At 36.4% G+C, this 21,251-nt stretch overlaps 1 protein-coding gene across 32 annotated transcripts in view; it reads right to left on the reverse strand.

Moving 5' to 3' along the window:
* Positions 1-21,251, reverse strand: part of CEP170 (centrosomal protein 170) — a 132,436-nt gene that overhangs the window by 12,014 nt on the left and 99,171 nt on the right. For 12 of the 32 annotated variants that reach the window (XM_086344871.1, XM_086344852.1, XM_086344846.1 and 9 more), the window contains 4 exons: positions 19,329-21,164; positions 11,578-11,812; positions 2,308-2,485; positions 145-315 (listed from right to left, as the gene is read on the reverse strand). In XM_086344871.1, the coding sequence (XP_086200997.1) occupies positions 145-315; positions 2,308-2,485; positions 11,578-11,812; positions 19,329-21,164 (2,420 nt within the window). The remainder of the gene's footprint in view (positions 1-144; positions 316-2,307; positions 2,486-11,577; positions 11,813-19,328; positions 21,165-21,251) is intronic. The other 20 variants (XM_086344868.1, XM_086344866.1, XM_086344854.1 and 17 more) reach the window with 5 other exon arrangements.

The following is a 21,251-nucleotide window of genomic DNA, read 5'->3' on the forward strand; positions in this document are numbered from 1 at the left end:
AGCCCGGCAGGCTACATACAGTCCATCACACTGCAAAGAGACACGACTGGGCACACACACATATATGGAACAGTTCTCCTCCTCTTTTTCTGACCAATGGAGCATGCATCCTCTGCCATTTGTTGAAGTTTATAGTTTACTCACTTCATCCCTGCTCCAGGTTCTCCGCCTTGTAATTGTTAAGTGATCAGGAGGCTCTGCTGGTTGAGGTCTTGGGTCACTAGACCGACAGTTGTTTCCTTCTGGTGTTTTAGAATGAACTAATGGAGGGATCTTTCGGAAGTTGAGGCTTTCATCAAAAACACGATCAACTAACTAACAGGACAAAAGCAAATCCTCATGAGCATAGAGTAATTTGGAAAAACACAGATACTGGCATTACAGTTTTTATAGTTAGAAGTTATTCCATTCTCAGGTAGTAACAGAAGCATGAGATCTTCAATAAACCAATTACTCTTTCTTTTTATAAGCACTTCAAAGGTGTCCGTTTTATAAAACAGATGTTCATCTACATAGATTTTATTTTCAAAATCCAAAATATATATAATAACTATGTTAAATTTGATTCTTCCGTGGATAAAGTTTCCCCCAACGGAAAGCATAGATGGTAACTAGAAAAAGCTGAGCCATGTAGATGGACAAGGCGTTCATTTTACTCACATTGCCTTACCAGTGTAAAATAATGTTTCTTTTTCTTTTAGTTTCCTATCTTGTTTTTTCCTTTTTTTCTCCCCAAATCCAGGTGCCAAATTTCTTCACAGATACATAAATTACAAATTATAATTAAGTTTACAAAAGAAAAAAAAATTTTTAATTCACCAAGTATTTTTACCTTAGATAAACTTTTAGCGGTAATGCTACAGAAATGACATATTCCGGTACAAGTGACATACTGCCATCTGCAGTGCAAATTACGTACGTATAGTACAAAGTAACTCAGGTTTACTGAAGAAGGAATAAACTCTAATACAGTAATAAGAAATGAAGCCAAAAAGAAAAAATGGAATTCTACTTAATGAAATGTTTGAAAAATTTTACTGAGTCTGAGTGAATGTACAATCACGTTAGGTATAATTTAGTTAGACAGCTGAGAAAATAATATCTTCATCATTCAAAATGTACCAGGAAGAATTGTGTATGTCTTGCCACCAAGAAGATCCTTTTGTTTTTCACCAATAAGGATGAATTTTATACACATTTACAATTGATCAGTGTGGTAACAAAACTACACAGACTGATGAAACATTATTTACCAAATTAGAGAACACATAAAGGGGAAAAAAAACAATGAAATTATGACCATTAAAGAATAAAATTATAAATGTGACAAAAAGCAACTGAAGAAAATTTTCGTAGAAGAGTTTACCAGAATTAAATGTGTCAAAAAGGCTAGCCATTTCTGGCTACTATTGAGAACATTATTTTATAAAATTAAGGAAATGAAATAAATCATCATTAGGGGTTGGCACATTTTTGCTGTAACGGGCCAAATGATAAATATTTTAGGCTGTGCAGTCTTATAATGTCTGTTCAACTACTCAATTCTGACATTATAGCATAAAACAGAGGATAATTAAACAAATCAGTGTGGCTTTGTCCTAATAAAATTGTAACTCATTCTTTCAAAATGTCTGTCTTTTTTTGGTATCTCTGCACCAAATCAAGAAACCAAACATGGCCAGAATACCATTATTTTTATATTATATTTTAAAGTTAACTTCTGGAGCCATCTGTGTTTGTGGTGTCCCCTGGAGGGGGAGAGCAGGAGACTCTGGTTTGGGGCAATAGTCTGTATATGCTAACTTACATTGCACAGTTCACAAGAATGTTTTAAAACTGAATACATATATTTGAGTGAGTGTGTATATGTATGTATATTTCAATTTTTGAAGAATCTTTGTGCACATATATATATATGTATATATTCATCAACAGAATTATTTTAAGTAGTAAAAACTATAGACTTTGTCTTGCTACTAGAGATAATTTCTAGTGAAGAACCTATGTAAGATTTACAGAAACTTTATATAATGATTTATTATTTATACAATTATTTACCAAATTTGGATATGCTTTCTAGGTACCATTTATTTTTGTATTTTACAAAGTGTTTATTTTAAATAATTTTACAGCTTCATGCTAATAGTAGACCAAATGTTAGCCTTTACTAGTTTTGTTATAAGAAAAGAAATTTGTTAAAGCAAAGTTGGCAAATGCAGAGCTTCATGCAAATAGGGAGGATGGATGTAACCAAAAAAAAAACTAAGCAAAAAGCTAAAAGCAAAAGAAATAAAGAAAAGAAAGAACCTTATGCATCTCTCCATGAAGATCTCCTACCTCTTCTCTAGTGTCTATGGCAGAGCCGGGGGTGGTGGCAGCAGTGCTTACTGTGGTACTAGGGGCAGTGCCCGAGGAGGTCACTGAATCTATCTCTCCTGCTACATCGTTGATTTCCCGAGCAATGAGAGCGAGATCTTGGCTGATCCTGGCGATAATTTTAGAAAAGAAGTTTAATTCTTTCACACAACAGGTCTACAAACAATCATTTCAATAGAATCAGTTTTATAAGTTGTATATTTAAAGATTTGTCCTCAAAACTCCAGAGTTTCTACACGTGCCATTAACTATTTTGATATTGGAAGAATTAAAATGTTAATTCTGATATGAATCAAACTAAACCACACATAATTTATAAGCTGTCACTTTCAAATAGATGTGTTAAATGCCTGAAGTAGTGATATGTATCTTTTAAAAACACACTGTTAATGGTAATTACTAGCATTAATATATTATAGTAGTTCTTAAATTTGGGCTCGGTAAACAATTCAAAGGCCTGTGAACTTGAATGAGAAAAGCAATTACAGCTTTATTTTCACTAACCTAAATGAAACTAGCATTTCTTTCAATTACAAAGATAAGCAACAACAGTGGCATTAGCAGTACCGGTGATTTTTGTCAGCAGAACTAATCACGTTATAGTTCCTATGAGTATATCAAAACATTTAGTCACCACTACTTCAAAACCAGTCCATCCTAAAGGAGATCAGTGCTGGGTGTTCATTGGAAGGACTGATGCTAACGCTCAAACTCCAGTACTTTGGCCACCTCATGCGAAGAGCTGACTCACTGGAAAAGACTCTGATGTTGGGAGGGACTGGGGGCAGGAGAAGGGGACGACAGAGGATGAGATGGCTGGATGGCATCACTGACTCGATGGACGTGAGTCTGAGTGAACTCCAGGAGTTGGTGATGGACAGGGAGGCCTGGTGTGCTGCGATACATGGGGTCACAAAGAGTTGGACATGACTGAGCAACTGAACTGACTGACTTCAAAACTACTTCATTATACTCACAGCAATAACATTATACTTACTATGTTAATGAAGAATCATATACTAACTACTATATCATTTTAAAAATATTTTAAAAACTGTATTTCAATATAATTGTTTCTAATGTTTATACATTTCTGAGAGGAGCTAAGCTTCTCCAGATGGCCCCAGTGGTGTATGGTACCAAAGAAGTGAGGAGCTCTGACACAGCATAGCATTTTATGCTATCTACCATACTTTATAGTAGATCACATGTCATTTGAGGGTCACAAGGTAGAAGTAGAACTTATCTAACTGATTACGAAGAAAGATGCATTTTAAGACAAAATTATTGGCTTGCTCATGACCACCAACTTAAAAGTAGCTGAGACAGGGCCAGATTCCATGTTTTGAGTTCATGTCCCTAAAGTCATTTATTTGTATTTTCAGCCACATGGACTGAAGAACTAAGTAACTGTTATCAGAGATAACTGAACATTTGCTAAGTTATGCAGCCACTACACAGGATCTCAATTTGGTTACTTCCACAGTAACCAAAAGCTTTGGAATGACAGAATATTTGTAAAGTACCTGTATAGGCTTTCCAACTCTAAAATCCAAAGCGCAAAGTAACTTTTTAACTTATGCAAAATGTGAGCTTGAAAGGCTTTCAAGGAATGGAGTAACTGCATAGAAACTTAACCACAGATTTAAAAAGAGAAGCTAACTTGAAGCTTGTGGCCCAACAGAAGCAATCTACAGTCAATTTCTTTTTATTTACCAGTAAATACTTAATGATCTGGTCACTGTGCTAGGTCCTAAGGGCTGCAACGGTGAAGAAGCAGAAACTATGACAACATTGTTAATAGGCTATTTCAGTTCAGTCACTCAGTCACGTCCGACTCTCTGTAACCCAGTGCACTGCAACACGCCAGGGTTCCCCGTCCATCATCAACTCCCACAGTTTACTCAAACTCATGTCCATCAGGTTGGTGATGCCATCCAACCATCTCATCCTCTGTCATCCCCTTCTCTTCCCACCTTCAATCTTTCCCAGCATCAGTGTCTTTTCCAATGAGTCAGTTCTTTGTATCAGGTGGCCAAAGTATTTGAGTTTCAGTTTCAGCATCAGTCCTTGCAATGAATATTCAGAACTAATTTCCTTTAGGATTGACTGCTTGGAACTCCTTTTAGTCCAAGGGACTCTCAAGAGTCTTCTCCAACACCACAGCTCAAAAGCATCAATTCTTTGGTGCTCAGCTTTCTTTATAGTTCAACTCTCACATTCATACATGACTACTGGAAAAACCACAACTTTGACTAGACAGACCTTTGTTGGCAAAGTAATGTCTCTGCTTTTTAACATGCTGTCTAGGTTGGTAATAGCTTTCCTTCCAAGGAGCAAACCTTTTAATTTCATGGCTGGGGGTCACTATCTGCAGTGATTTTGGAGCCTAAGAAAATGAAGTCTCTCACTGCTTCCATTTTTTCCCCATCTATTTGCCATGAAGTGATGGGACTGGATGACCCCGATCATCATTTTCTGAATGTTGAGTTTTAAGCCAACTTTTTTACTCTCCTCTTTCACTTTCATCAAGAGTCTCTTTAGTTCCTCTTCACTTTCTGCCATAAGGGTTGGGTCATCTACATATCTGAGGTTATTGATATTTCTCCTGGCAATCCTGATTCCAACTTGGGCTTCATCCAGCCTGGCATTTTGCATGATGTACTCTGCATATAAGTTAAAGAAGCAGGGTGACAATATACAGCCTTGATGTACTCCTTTCACGATTTGGAACCAGTCTGTTGTTCCATGCCCAGTCCTAACTGTTGCTTCTTGACCTGCATACAGATTTCTCAGCAGGCAGGTCAGTGGTTTGCATTCCCATCTCTTAAAGAATTTTCCACAGTTTGTTGTGATCCATACAGTCAAAGACTTTGGCATAATCAAACAAGCAGAAGTAGAGGTTTTTCTGGAACTCTCTTGCTTTTTCTATGATTCAATGATGTTGGAAATTTGATCTCTGGTTCCTCTGCCTTTTCTAAATCCAGTTTAAACATCTGGAAGTTCATGATTCACATACTGTTGAAGCCTGGCTTGGAGAATTTTGAGCATTACTTTGCTAGTGTGTGAGATGAGTGCAACTGGGCGGTAGTTTGAACATTCTTTGGCATGGCCTTTCTTTGAGATTGGAATGAAAACGGACCTTTTCCAGTCCTGTGGCCACTGTTGAGTCTTCCAAATTTGCTGGCATATTGAGTGCCGCACTTTCACAGCATCATCTTTCAGGATTTGAAGTAGCTCAACTGGAATCCCATCGCCTCCACTAGCTTTGTTTCCTAAGGTCCACTTGACTTTGCATTAAGGTCTCCTCTGACAACCATTTTGCTTTTTTGCATTTCTTTTCCATGGGGATGGTCTTGATCACTGCCTCCTGCACAATGTCACAAACCTCTGTCCATAGTTCTTCAGCCATTCTGTCTGTCAGATCTAATCCCTTGAATTTATTTGTCAGTTCCACTGTATAATCATAAGGGATTTGATTTAGGTCATACCTGAATGGTCTAATGGTTTCCCCTACTTTCTTCAATTTAAGTCTGAACTTGGCAATAAGGAGTTCATGATCTGGGCCACAGTCAGCTCCTGGTCTTGTTTTTGCTGACTGTATAGAGCTTCTCCATCTTTGGCTGCAAATAATATAATCAATCTGATTTTGGTGTTGACCATCCGGTGATGTCCATGTGTAGAGTCTTCTCTTGTGTTGCTGGAAGAAGGTGTTTGCTATGACCAGTGCATTCTCTTGGCAAAACTCTGGTAGCCTTTGACCTGCTTTGTTTTGTACTCCAAGGCCAAATTTGCCTGTTACTCCAGGTATCTCTTGACTTCCTACTTTTGTAATGTTTCATTACATTGCTTTACATATTATAAGGACTTACTTGGTTGCTCAGGGGTAAAGAATCCACCTTCAATGATGGAGACATGCATTAAATCCCTGGGTAGGGAAGATTAGGGCATGGCAACCCACTCCAGTATTCTTGCTTGGAAAATCCCATGGACAGAGAAGCCTGGCAGGCTACAGACCATAGTGTGTATGGACAGCCTTCAGTTGTGTCTGCAAAGAGTCAGACATGACTGAAAAAACTAAGCGTGCATATATTACAAGGAAATCCTTATCACTTAATTCTGGCCACTAAATTAAATTGGCTCTTACCAAAAATATAAAAAAAACTTGTAATAAAATGTATTAAACTCACGATTTGTTTTTTTGCCATTAAGATTACCATGTATTTGTCATTTTAATCACAAATATTGAGCCTTGAAAAATATAAACCATCACTGTATTTTAAAATATTAAAAAATATACTTATGTGAAGAAGGCTGAGCACCGAAGAATTGATGCTTTTGAACTGTAGTGTTGGAGAAGACTCTTGAGAGTCCCTTGGACTGCAAGGAGATCCAACCAGTCCATTCTGAAGGAGATCAGCCCTGGGATTTCTTTGGAAGGAATGATGCTAAAGCTGAAACTCCAGTACTTTGGCCACCTCATGCAAAGAGTTGACTCATTGCAAAAGACTCTGATGCTGGGAGGGACTGGGGGCTTGAGGAGAAGGGGACGACAGAGGATGAGATGGCTGGATGGCATCACTGACTCGATGGACGTGAGTCTGAGTGAACTCCGGGAGTTGGTGATGGACAGGGAGGCCTGGCGTGCTATGATTCACGGGGTCGCAAAGAGTTGGATGCGACTGATCTGATCTCTGAATAAAAATAATATATGTAAAAGATTCAGTAATAAAACCTCTTTCCTCTTGACCCGGAAGTGTCAGATGACAACTTTGGGGTCAATCAAATCAGGGAATAAGACTCATTAGGTAGGTGTTTTATGACACATTTATTTAATAATCATTTCAATATTAAAAATAGACTACTTATATATCAGAATTATTATTCTTAGGAAAAAAGAACATTGTAAAACAATGTTTGAAATGAAAATCTGAATGAAACTTTGGTTGAGATTCTTAGGTTTCCCATATTTTAGCATTACTTGGCCAACAAAGGTCCGTCTAGCCAAGGCTATACTTTTTCCAGTGGTCATGTATGGATGTGAGAGTTGGACTATAAAGAAAGCTGACTGTCGAAGAATTGATGCTTTTGAACTGTGGTGTTGGAGAAGACTCTTCAGAGTCCCTTGGACTGCAAGGAGATCCAATCAGTCCATCCTAAAGGAGATCAGTCCTGGGTGTTCATTGGAAGGACTGATGTTGAAGCTGAAACTCCAATACTTTGGCCACCTGATGCGAAGAGCTGACTCATTGGAAAAGACCCTGATGCTAGGAAAGATTGAGGGCAGGAGGAGAAGGGGAAGACAGAGGATGAGATGGTTGGATGGCATCACCGACTCAATGGACACGAGTCTGGGTAAAATCTGGGAGTTGGTGATGGACAGGGAGGCCTGGTGTGCTGCGCTTCATTGGGTTGCAAAGAGTCGGACACGACTGAGCGACTGAACTGAACTGAACTGAAGAATACAACATTGATTCTGAAACTCCAATTATATCTGGAGTCTCATAAATTTAATATTATCAAATATACAGAAAACTGAATGCTCACAATTATGTTATAAATACAATCATGTTTGAGTATATACACACACCACTGTTTTCTCTGCACTCCATTTAAATATAACTAACATTTGATAGCTTACTATATGTCAAGCCCTAGGTTATGCACATGCCTTGGTTTGCCAACTCTTTCAAGCTGACACTATTGTCATGTCCATTTTACACATGAAACTAGTGCATAGTTACTTACTTGTCTAGGGTCTTACAGACCACATGGCAGAGTTGGGTCTGAATTGAGAAGGTCTGATCCCAGAGTCCATGATTTTGATCATATCAGGTTATCCCTCAGAGTTCAATAATATTCTCAGTTCACTCACCACTTCCTGGCAATGTCTATGATCACAGCTTCAACTATTTTCTTTTTGTCTGACTTCCAAAACGATGATTCTAGCTCTCATGAGCTTCCTATGCTGCAGAGCTATACTCTTTCACACGTCTGTTCCAAAAGTACCTGCCGATACCTGAGTCAGCATGCCTAAAACAGAGCTTATCTTTCTTTTTGTCTTTTGTTTCTGAAGACATCCATTTCTGAGTCACCTTTACGGGTCACTCATGCTAAAAACTACATTCTGCTCATAGGAGTTCTTAACAATATTCATTTGAACAAGCATGGAGTTATTCTGGCAATCATCAAACACTGTCAAATATTACACGTCCATATCTCCACTTATACCGTCACTAACACTATCTTAACTTAGGCCTTCAATGCCTTGCACATTAACTTCTAGAACAGATTACTAGTTAATCTCTAGGTTCTCTGCTCTCTCAAACAATTCTACAAATTGCTCTTAAGAGTAACCTTCTTTTAATATAGATCTTATCATCCTTTTCAAAAATCTTAAACATAAGTCATATATATAAAATAATATGTACGCTTCTTGGCTGGCATTCAACGTCTCCTATTATTTAGCTGGCTTAGGATTATCTTCAATTTGGTCATCCATTAACTATACACCTTTATATCTTAGACTCGGACAAACTTCACCCATCCCTTTTTTTTCCACGCTATTTCTTTTCTCTTTTCAACCTCCAGTAAATTCCTGTTGTAGACACCCTTTTACAAATTATTAATTAATTAATTAGGCTGTGTCAGGCCTTAGTTACAGCAAGCAGGTTCTTCCAGTTGCAGTGTTGGGATCTAGTTCCCTGACGAAGGATCAATCCCAGGCCCCCTGCATTGGAAGCACGGAGTCCTAGCCACTGGACTACTAGGGAAGCTCAAACTTCACCCTTTCTATAACCTCTTCACCACTCTGCCCGATATCAGCTCATATCAGAACACCTTTGCTTCCTTCCTCTGACTCCGAACTCTCTGAGGACACTCATGTCTAAGTCATCTTTACACTTCACTCATGCTAAATACTACGTTCTACTCATACAAGTTGCTTAAGAATTCTTTGTCGAGTGGATGGGAATTACATGTGGATGGGGATTATACAATACATGAAAAAAACTTATGCAAACATTAATTTGATCCAAAACAAAACTGCAGAGGCGTAAAGGTGCTGGCTTAGTAATATAGCTCTAAAATCTAAGCAAAAAGAGTACGACAAAGCATAAAACATTTTGTAATCAATTAAAATCACTATTATGCTTTTCAAATTTCTTAAGTGAAAGTGGTAGCCAACTTACAGAAATAAAACATGTACTTCTCACATTCTATTTAGTTTAGTTATTTGAAAATAAATTTATGCACATTAAGAAAACGTCAGTATTCTATAGAACATTAAACATCAACTTTCTTTCCTCCTGTACTTCCTATCCTCCCCTCTTACTTTTTTTAATATCTTAATAAACAAAAATAAAAATACTCTCTCTTCCTGTGAGATGTATGAGTGGAAAATATACCTTGAAAAATTAAATCCCAACAGCAAATTTTATTAACATAATGCTACTAACAAACTGGAGGAAAAAGGCATAGAATCATTAGGTATTAAATAGGCTAGCCTTAGAGTACTACTACAGATAATAAAATATATACAGACAAGGGTAATAAAATACACATACTAACAAAATAAAACCAAGTGAAAATATAACAGACAGTTCTTAGTCACTTTCCCCTTTGTATCATAATTTTTTTCTGTTTAGGGACAGGGAAGTGGGTTTGGCCCAGAAGAAGGTGTTCAGTCTTCTAGTTTAGGATAGAGAGCTTAAGAGGCAAAGCCTCCTAAGAAAAAGCAGAACACTCTAGTTCCCTCGTGTACCCCTTGTGTTCATGTGGTGAGACTTCTCCATGGGGAGGAAAAAAAAATGAGACAAGAGCAAGGCCTGTTGTTGCCAGCTGTGCCCACAAGAAAAAAAAATGTAGTATCAAGACTGTCCCATTGCAGGAGTTTTGTGGGCCCATAATAATGCATGGAGTGGCTTCCCAGGCGACGCTAGTGGTAAAGAATCTGTCCGCCAATGCAGGACACATAAGAGATGCAGGTTTGATCCCTAGGTCGGGAAGGTCCCCTGGAGGAGGGGATGGCAATGCCCTCCAGTAATTTTGCCTGGAGAATCCCATGGACAGAGGAGCCTGGTGGGCTACAGTCCATGGGGTTGCACAGAGTCAGACATGACTGAAGTGACTTAGCACAATGCACAGTAATGCATGGATCCCAAAGCACATACATGCCCATACTCTAATCAGAACTGGCTTACAATGCTTCAACAATTATTGTCATTTACATGGCCAAAAAGTAATGTTTAAGCAACACAATGAGATTAGAAGGCATGTTCTGCAAGAACTAAAAGCAACCACAAGTGAATAGTCATTGAACAACAACAACAACAAAAACAATAAACTAATGATCCAAGAAAAAAAAGAAACAATACTCAGAAGTCCAGAGTAAAGAAAAAAAGATAAACATCATAAAATCATCATAAAAAATTTTAAAGGAATTTATGAATTATTATATATAATTTCTTTAATAAATGTTGTCAAGTATAAGAAAATTAGGACCTCAAGCTAAAGCAGAAATAATTTTAGCATGTACACAGTGAAAATGTTTAGGAAACATGTGGCATACTGCAGTAAAATTTAATAACTTACAAATTTACCAAAAAACCCTAACTACTGTAACATATATTTGAATAGAGCCTCTATTTAATGGTCAAGTGCAATGTTAGGGGTTAAAAATCACATCTGCACCAAGAATTTTACTTTTAATTATGTAATCTTAAGTTTATTATAAACATATTTAATATTCAAAATAATATTCTCATTTAATTATTAAAGGATTGTACTAACTCAATCTAATGAACTCATAAAAGTGCAAGTAATAATCTGCCTACTCTAACTCTCCCCAGAGAACGTTAGCAACATCTCTAACAAGTACACCTCTTTGGAAGGTAAAAAAATAAAAATTCTCAATTATGTAGAGCTGATACTGACCACCTTTCAAAATTATATTAATTCATCAGCGTTTCTACTGGAAATAAGAAAGGGGAGTTTACCAAAATAAATTCTTTATTATGTAAGTAGCACTTGCATTAAAAAAAAAAAAAAAAGGGTAATGAGTAATACTATCAACAAAACTAAAGTTCTTACTTCTCTGTGGATTTCATTTCTTGGTACAAACAAAGTAAAAGCTAATCTTATTATCAAGTTGAAACAGTAACAAATAATTTCAACTCTTAGAGATCACGGATTAAAACCAACCTGGCTATTTCTTCTCGATGGGCAGTCCAATCTCGGATGTAGTCTTCCTGCTCTTTTATCCGGTGTTTGAATGAAGAACTAGTAGGCATTGCTGACCCAGAGCTCTGCAATCGAGTCGTTTTCAGGGCTGGAGAAGTACGTAGACGGGTATGTTTAGGGGAATTACGGTTTGATCCAAATTCATCTTCTGAGGTGGAAGCATAATCAGTAGGAAAGCGCCTCCATCTTGAATTTACTAAATTAGTTTAATTATTAAAAAAAGAATTATTATGTTATCTTTTAAAAGAGAGAAAATAAAAATCATGATTTCAAAAACACCATGAGACCACACACAGCACAATTTTCAAAAACTGACATACACATAGTTTACAAAACCATTAAGTCTACTGCTCCTTAAAGATAGAAACATCATACTTTGGTGAATTAAAAACAATGAAGAATTAAGAACAATAGAGAGATCACATTTTCTGTAGCATGGTGAGTAAACAAACATTCAGATGAAAAACTGACTAATGACAAACAACTAAGCAAGCTCTATTCATAAATGTTTAACTCAGGTACTATTTAATTGCAAATATTTCTCATTTATGGATTTTTTTTTTTAATGACAGCAACAACAACAACAAAAATAAAATAAGGGAAAAGATTTCCTCATGCCACATGGACTTTTCAACATGGAGATGGTAAAAACCCTCTTTTCCCAACAAACAAATATGCATAATTCCTGCTGTGGAAATTATGCCTTTATGGCAGAAAAAAAAAACATTACCTCTGTCATTCAACATCCTGTTATGCTATGATTGGAAAAAATCTTTTTACACGGTAAAAACACAACAAAGCATCTTCAATACAACTCTGCTGCTTTGACATTGAAAGCATACAGGTGAAAATAGACAATGGCAATAAAACCTACAAGGAGTGAAAACCTACAAAGGTATTCTCACAACCATTAACATTTACGGCACAGGAGATACTGACAATAGTCACATTAAAGAAAGTGGTAATCACTTTCTTATTTAAGGTTAGTAAAGATTTAAAAAATGGTTTTGCAGACACATTTGAAAATCAGAAGACAAATTAATGCAGACAGATCACTACTACTGCTAATATAATAATTAAACATGCAAATAAAGTATGAAGCATAAAGAGGTTAAAAAATAGGGAAAAAATGGCTAATCTATGGAAAATTTCACAAGGGCAGGAATTATGCCTGCTTAACCACTAACAGGTTCCTAGCATTTAGCAGTGTCTGGCTAACAAATGTTTAATAAATATGTTTGAATAAATGAATTAATTCCTAGATACTGACCATTTCCTTTCCTCAAAATAGGAAAATCTAGTAAAAAAGCATGAGACGTTTTTGGTGGCTAAACCTTAGCTTCTGTTATAAGTTCCAACTGCTGTTAATATTAAGAGCTTTCTTTATCTTTCTCTTTTATAAAACAGAAGCTGACTCTAGGCTGTGTACATTGGTGAAGTCTAGAATTCCCTTATCCTACTCCACTTGAATTTTATGCCTTTCTTGTCTTTCTTTTCTTTCATAAACTTCACTTCTGCGTAAGGTTCTGTAACGCTGAGTTGGCATTCAAAAAAGATTGATAAACATTGTTCCCAGAACTGCTTTAAGAACAGAGAAATCTGTCATCAGGACTATATCATAAATCAGTGCCTACCCATTGGTCTGGATTTAAACTCTTCTTTGAGAGAATGAAAATAGGCCAAAATTTCATGGCTTTCTGTAAAAGTGTACATAAACACATATCTGGAACTCCAGGTAATTAATCAGTTTTTTTTGAAGGGATTATTAAAAATAATTTCTGATTTTAACATTAGAAGATAATTTATTAACACAAATAATACTTTTACCATGGTGGAAATTTACTAGTTTCTAGACATTTGAACTGACCCTAAGACTTGAAAACAGCTTTAGGAAAAATTAAGGAACAAGAGTAAATAAGTTTTTTTTTTTTTTTTAAAGAAACACAGTAAGGCAATTAGATATATAGCAAACAAATCTGTACCTTTTAATAAAGGTATTTCATTAAATGCTAAATGTTTTTTTTTTTATTTTGTTACCCTAGAATATTATTCATAAAAGGAAATCTGTAAATAAAAAAGATCTTTTGTTAGATTAAATTTCCTGATTTTTGACTTGAAAACTATGTAACCATACCTATAACTGAAAATTGGAGAGGAGACAAAATCAGTAACAAAGAGTTTTAATAAACTACAGAAGGTATGAAAACAGGTATTACAGAACTCAGGTTGTTAATATGGAGGTAATTTAGAGAGAATGGCATCAATAACTGGTAGACTCCTTGAGTGGCAGAGCACATGAAAGCAGAATGAGAAAGTGAGAAACAAGGGCTAAATGTCAGGTGACATAAGTTACCAGGTGACTGTATATTAGCTGAGCCCCGTTAGAATTTAAATTGTGCAATCTAACTCTCCAGGTCAGAAAATCATTACCTTTTGGAGAAAAGAATAAAAGAAAAACTTCTTTTTCAAATGAAATTCATAAACTTTCCACCTGTTTTTTTATAAGTCTATCCAGAATCCAGCAAAAATGCTGAAGTTTCTAAGAATAACTTTTAAAAGAGGAGAAGCAATATGGGAGCCAGGTGGGAGGTACAAATTATCGGGTGTAAGATGAGCTCAAGGATGGGGGAGACAGCCAGTATTTTGGAATAACTATAAAAAGTAAGCTTTAAAACTGCATAAAAAATGAAAAAAATAATATAAGGAAGGAGAGAAGGAAAATATAAAATAGATAGGTCATAGCATAAAATAAAAATATGATTAGTAAGTCTTCAAATAACTAAAGGTTATCTCTACCAATGGAAAGTATATCATACATGGTGTGCTATGAAGCAAAGCTTAAGTTAATATCTGAATGAAAAATGAGACATGATGACTACTGGTGAAAGGGACTGTGAATGGGAGTTAAAGCCAGGACCTCTAACCTATTATTTGTCGAAGAAGTTCTCTCAATACCTTTGCTTTCTTAATCTTTGCTTCCAAACTATAGCAGCAATATATTTTATCTGAAGAAAAATCCCTATAATCTAACTAGCTTTTGTAGACGAAACTTCAAGTAAAAATGTTTTTAACTTTCCCCAGTGCCTACTTATTTCATAGAATTTTAGAATAAAATGCCTTTGGACATGAGCTAGTTTAAATTCTTCAATCTATACATAAAAATTGGGCCCAGAAAGGTCCTGTGACTTGCTTAAATCAAAGTTTAAGCCAGATCTACTGACACTCAGAGTGCAAAACTCATTCCAAGTGCTTTAAAATTAGATAAATATTTTATTTTAAAAAATTTCAAGTTAGACTAATTAAAAAAAAAAGACATCCTAGAATTCTCATAGAATGATTGTTTTATGATTTTTACAGGGCTGAAAAAATTTTTACTTTCTTCTTGAATTTTACCCTGCTTAGATAAAATTATTTAGAGAATCAAATGTAACTATTAACTAGTAGTAACAAATGTAACTATCTCAAATATTTAGAGAATATAAATGTAACTTTATATTATTAGGCTCATTTGATATACTGGTACTAATAAGGCATTTCAGATAAATGCTTAAATTGAAAATCTGTGTTGAAGGTATCTAAAATGCCAATCTCTAAGAAGCTTCTTGGGTTGATGAAGTGCTGGACAGCACATATAGTAATATGAGAAAAAGTAAGATGGGCTTATTTTGTAGCTAACCTGAAAATTATTCTAGTTATGTTAGTTAGAAGTCTGCTCATTTTAGCTATAAAATTATACAACACTCCCTCTTGTGGAAGTAATAAACTACTACATTCATCAAGAAAATATACTATTCATGATGTCTAAATACTTTAAAAGGGGAAAAAGAGTTATTAGGATCATTTATCTGTGAGTGCTTTGATTTCTTTTACTCTTAATCAAAACTTTGCTGACATCAAAACACATCATTATCTACAGATGTAACAAATAAATTTCAGAAGACAAACACTACATTTTTATACCTAGATAAAAAATGGCAACCCACTCCAGTATTCTTGCCTGGAGAATCCCAGGGACAGGGAAGCCTGGTGGGCTGCCATCTATGGGGTCACAGAGAGTCGGACACGACTGAAGTGACTTAGCAAAAATACTTTTGTGGGAAATTAAGCCACAAACATGTTTAATATGTCTGAGCATGTAACAATAAGATCATGGTGTTCTGTATTGGTCTTTGACTTGGGAAGAAATAACTCAACCCATGCATGTCCAAGAGTTAACATCATCATCTATAAATTTTGAGGATTAGAATCAAAATGGGAAAGCAAAAAGTCTAAAAAAATTTTAAGGACATTAACATGATTTTTGAAAATTTTAGAAAGTATACTTAAAACATAATGAAAACCAACTGCCTTACTTTGATAATTCAGGGTGAAAGTGAAAATCAGTCACACAGTTGTGTTCGACTATCTGCAATCCCATGGACTGTAGCCTGCCCAACTCCTCTGTCCATGAAATTCTCCAGTCAAGAATACTGGAGTGGGTTGCCATTTCCTTCTCCAGTGGATCTTCCTGATTGAGGGATCAATACAGGTCTCCTGTACTACAGGCAGATTCTTTACCTACTGAGCCATTGGGGAAGCCTTACTTTGGTAATTCAGGGTACTTAGTTTTAAATATATCTTATTAAATATATTAAATAAATCTGGATATTCAATATAACTTCATATTGAAGGATCATTGAAAAAAATTTTGAAGGGTTGGTGAGGGCGGGGGGTGGACTAAACTCCTAAAAGCATATTACATCAGAATTAAAGAAGCATAGAAGAAATCTTACTCTTAATTTTGCCAAATACAAGATTTCCATTCTATTTTTATCATAGTCATTTCTTGGAAAAGCTTTTTCGTAACATAGGCTAAAATATATAATTTGAAGCTTTACAGAATTATTTTTATGTATTATAGTTTGGATAATTTCACAGGTTCTAGGGTCAGGCATTTTTAAGATTTTTAAAAGTTTATAGTGTGCTTAGCAACGCTGACAAGGATGGTTTCACATTCTTTTAAATATTTCAAAAGCTAAGAATTTTTATTTCCTTTCTCCATTTAAGATTTATAATTATATTAAGTAGAAATGTTGTAATTACTATTTACCACATGTAACTATTTTAGTATGTTACCACTGACTGAAAGATCCAGGTCATTGTCCTAGATAGGATATAAAACTGGAAAACAGGCATCTTAAAAGAATCTGAATATATAATCCTGGACCACAATGTGGCTTTAGGCTCAAAAGGTGGGCAAGAGAACATGAACTTGGTAAAACATCATAATTAAAAGATTATAGTGAATAATACCAAAATATTTATATTGTATATTGGTTGTATATATACTCCTGATAATAATGCAATAGCCTAGCTGTCCTCTGGAAGTCTGCACGTAAGTGGAGTCTGTTTCTCAGAGCTGGACTGATTGTGGGAGGAAAAGCAATAGGCTGGGAATTAAATGCCTTGGATTCACAACCTGTTCTTGATATATCTATGTGACCAGGCAGGTTATTCCAAATCTTGGCTTTAGTTCTCTAAACTGAATAACCCTTCGAACTATTAAATTCAATGATGTTAATTATTTAATATACTGCTAGTAAGTTTGAAGAAGGCCAAAGTCACATACCTCAATCTGCCCTAGGAAATTTCATTAAGTAATTCAAGGTAGTTTTTGGACACAGAAAGATGCATGTTTATCAAGTTCTGTACTCAAAGAAGAAGAAAACAAAATACAGGCTAAAATATAGAATTTGAAGACATATTTAAAGACATCATACACATATATATAAGGACATATATATATTTTATATATATATATATAGCATCTTATAGCTGTTTCTTAGACTTGCTAGAAATAGTCATATTTGGTTTGCATCTCAAATAAGTCCCTCTGTTAAACATTGAGAATAAAATCAGATTACTCATGTGTTAAGAGCTAGACAACTAATACAGAAGGAAGAGTTATCACGAGTTTCATGCTACATGGTAATGTACAACGTATGTTAAGACAGAAGAGCACTTAAACATTTTCATGTACTTAAATAGACTTGCGGTGAGGAAACAAGCACTGTGGCAGAAGAAACCGAATCAGAGTGCACACGGCAGAATGCAGCACAAAGGCAATGTGAACCGAAGCAGCAGAGCCACGAGAACACCAGGTAACAACAGGGGGTAAGCTAAGTCAAGTGACAGTAGTTTTAAATACTTGGCAACACACCTATTAGCCACCAACCAAAGTCTGAAGTGTAGAAACAAGGAGAACAGGGGTAATAATCGAAATGTCACCTATTCTTTCAGAATCTAGACTCTATGTTATCTATCCTCAGCTACACCCATGATGATTACCATCGCCTCACCCACAGCCCAGGAGACGGGAATGTGAATGGAGTGGAGGAGAGCAGCAGTGAAGAGAAGAGAGGGGGAACAGAAAATGAAAAAAATAACACATGCAAAGTACCACTGGTTTGGGGTTTTGTAGGCTGAATTGTGACAGGAGTAAAAATTTAAAAGAAAAGACTGCATACCAACTTTCCCTTTACTCTTCACTCAAGATTTAGGGCTCACTTAGGTAACCGACAAAAATAAATCTTTAAGTCCTTTAACAGCTGGTTTCCCCTCAACTGTCCTTTTTCAGCCACACCCACATGAGGCTGATTATGAAGTAATAAGACCATGTTTACAGGATACACACAAATATCTGTCTTGCTACTCTTTGGTCACACATGTATTCTCACTGGCTACAGCTCTGAAAATGAAGTATATACACAGACGAATATGCCAGAGGCAGTTAATTCTGGTGGGAACAAAGTAGCTCTTGTCATTATCACAATCAGTGACAGCTAATTACTACAGTTAAATGATATGATGGCACATTATGAGGTAATGCCCATAACCAGTTAAATTTCTATAGCCCAATTTTGCCCATGTGCTTAGTGACTGTCTCACGAATCCATCTTCTTCCACTGAAATAAATTAAAGGATTAGTTTCCGCCCACCCCAATCATAAATCGATTTAACTTAATAAAAATTAGACATTTCAAAATAAACAGGAAAAGAGTAAAACTCATTTTTCATTTAGTTCTGAAAGGAGTAACAAAGAGTATACTACTGTTCTTCAGATTCACAAGAACTTAGAATTATGTTAGGATATTTAAAAGTTGAACATGTTTTCAGAAACACAATATTCATTTTTATTATATAGACCAGATAATAATTCCTAATCTAATTCTGACAAACAAACCCAGATATCGCACCAACTAGACAATTAAAATTCCCAAATTGGTTCAATATACTTCAAATTTTGAATTCACTATTTTGTACCGGGACTTTAACTGGAAGTGTATATAACTTCTGACTTTTCTTCCTAGTGGCTCAGATGGTAAAGAATCTGCCTGTAATGTAGGAGACCTGGGTTTGATCCCTGGGTCAGAAAATCCCCTGGAGAAGGGAATGGCAACCCACTCCAGTATTCTTGCCTGGAGAATTCTATGGACAGAGGAGCCTGGCGGGCTACAGTCCGTGGGATCACAGAGAGTTAGACACAACTGAGCAACTGACACTTTCACTTCACTTTCAAGCTAACTAAAGTCACTTTTTAAGGAACAAAACTCTCTATAGTATAATCTTTCTGCTGAAAAATTTGGGAATCAACACTAACAGTTTTTCAAAGAAGAAGTCCCAAAACATAAAAGAAATACACTAATACTATAAAAAGTCTGGATCCAATTTACCTGAAGGAGAGCCATGTGCTGAGGTCATACTTTTGACCTTGGAGTCGGATAGTCGAGAGATACTGTTAGCTCTAATTCTAGGAGAAAATTTATCTGAAGGTACTAATCTGGCTCCACTTCTAATGATGGCTTCTGCGGTCCGTGAAGAGGCACTACTTCTAGAGATCGTCGCTTCAGAGTCACTGCGAGCCGATAATGAGCCAAGCCTTGTTCTACGAGGCTGAGCCAACAAGTCAATCCTAGAAATGTTACGCCTTCCTGTGGGAGGTTTGGATGTCGAACTTGTTGTGGACACTTCAGAAGCAACAGATGCTTTGTCAGCATCAGCAAGTTCACTGTCCGAAGCTTCACCAAGTCGGGCTCTACGCAAGAGGGAAGTCCTGGTAGGTCGTGGCCTTGGCAGAGTGGTGGATTTACTGGATGAACCAGGTGCTCCGGGAGAAGTCTTGGATTTAGTTACTTTACTTCCTTCCAGTTTGGAATGTGCATGCTCATCAGCTGAGGTAAATGGAGTCCTTCCATGAGATTTACAAGAGTAAGTTTCCTGGTCAGATGACATAACATCAGAGATGGCCGAGTGAGGTACACTAGAGGTCTGGTCATCATCTGTTAAATCTACTGAAGGCTGCCTTATTCTTCCACTGGACTGCACAAATTTACGACCGTCTGCCCGAGAACCTATATCTGCGGAACGACTTTTTGTTTTTTTTTCAATTTTCTCCCTAGCACCCGAAGATGATGATTTTGCAACATCTTTGGAAGGAGAACCTGTGGAACACCTATCTTTATAGAGACTAGTGAAACTCTTTCGCTTTTGGGTTGACTTTCTTTCAGTCTCTCCAGTAACCAGACTGATGGTACTAGCTGTGTCCACATCAGATTCGGGTGAAATGGAGTTGTCTCTGTTATAACTGGGAGTATCTGGGCCTTCGTCAGTTTTAGTATCTTCACGCAGTTTAGCTTCTAGAAAAGCCATTACTGCTTCTGTGTCTTTTAGAATAAGGGTTGTGTCCATACTAGAATCAGTATCCATGGAATCACTTCTTTCTCTTATTCTGCTGGCTGTTGTTAATGCTAAGGAAGGGGGTGTTGATGAAGGCTGTTTATTTATATGGGGGATAAGTTCTATGGGTATGTTGGGGCTAGGTTTTTCTATAGTGAAGCTTCCTTGTCGCACTAATGACTTGGAAGATTCCTTCTTGTCTCCTCCCTTTGAAGTCTGACTTTTCAGAATTTCCTCAGCTTTTCTTCTCTTACCCTCGTTTTGTACTGCTCTTTCTCCTTTGCCTGCAGAAAGTCCTGGAATTTTTTCTTGAGGCTGTGACTCCTGCTTAAAAGACTCCTCCCTACATCTATCTATCTGACCTGCAATGTTTTTTGAAGAAGATAATTTAGTAGGTGTCCACTGTGCCTGTTCCTTTTGTTCTTGTTGCTGGATTTTAGCTAATGTTTGCTTTACCAAAGAAGTTTCCTTATCAGTTTCACTTTTCTCCTTTCCAGAGTAAGAGCTGCCTAAGTGAAGCAGGGTTTTGCTATCTCCACCATTTTTAAGAGTCTCACCATTTACCGCCCTGTTTATTTTACTCAAGGCTCTGTCAGTGTCTTGCTTATCTTTCTGGTATACCTGGGCAGGTGCTTCTTTCTCCTGAAGCTCCGTGTCTTGCTTTTCTCCTATCTCTGACCTCTGTGCTAAAACCTTTGCTCTGGAGCTCTCAAGAGACTTTTCTTCACTTGGAAGCTGGGGAAGGGTTCGTCTCCTTCTCTCTCCCTGACTAGCCAAGGAAGCTGCTGAGCCAGTACTTCTCAGTGAAATGCCAGATTCACTGATATCTGTATCTATAAAAGAAAACAACAAATAAGGAACTTACTAGGGCAAGAAAGTGAAAATAAAACAAATGTCATATTACCTTAGATTTTGAAGTT

The sequence above is a fragment of the Bos grunniens genome, chromosome 16 (assembly GCF_055505025.1).
Source record: "Bos grunniens cultivar Pamir isolate PY7600 chromosome 16, Bosgru_T2T1.0, whole genome shotgun sequence".
NCBI classification, from domain to species: Eukaryota; Metazoa; Chordata; class Mammalia; order Artiodactyla; family Bovidae; genus Bos; species Bos grunniens.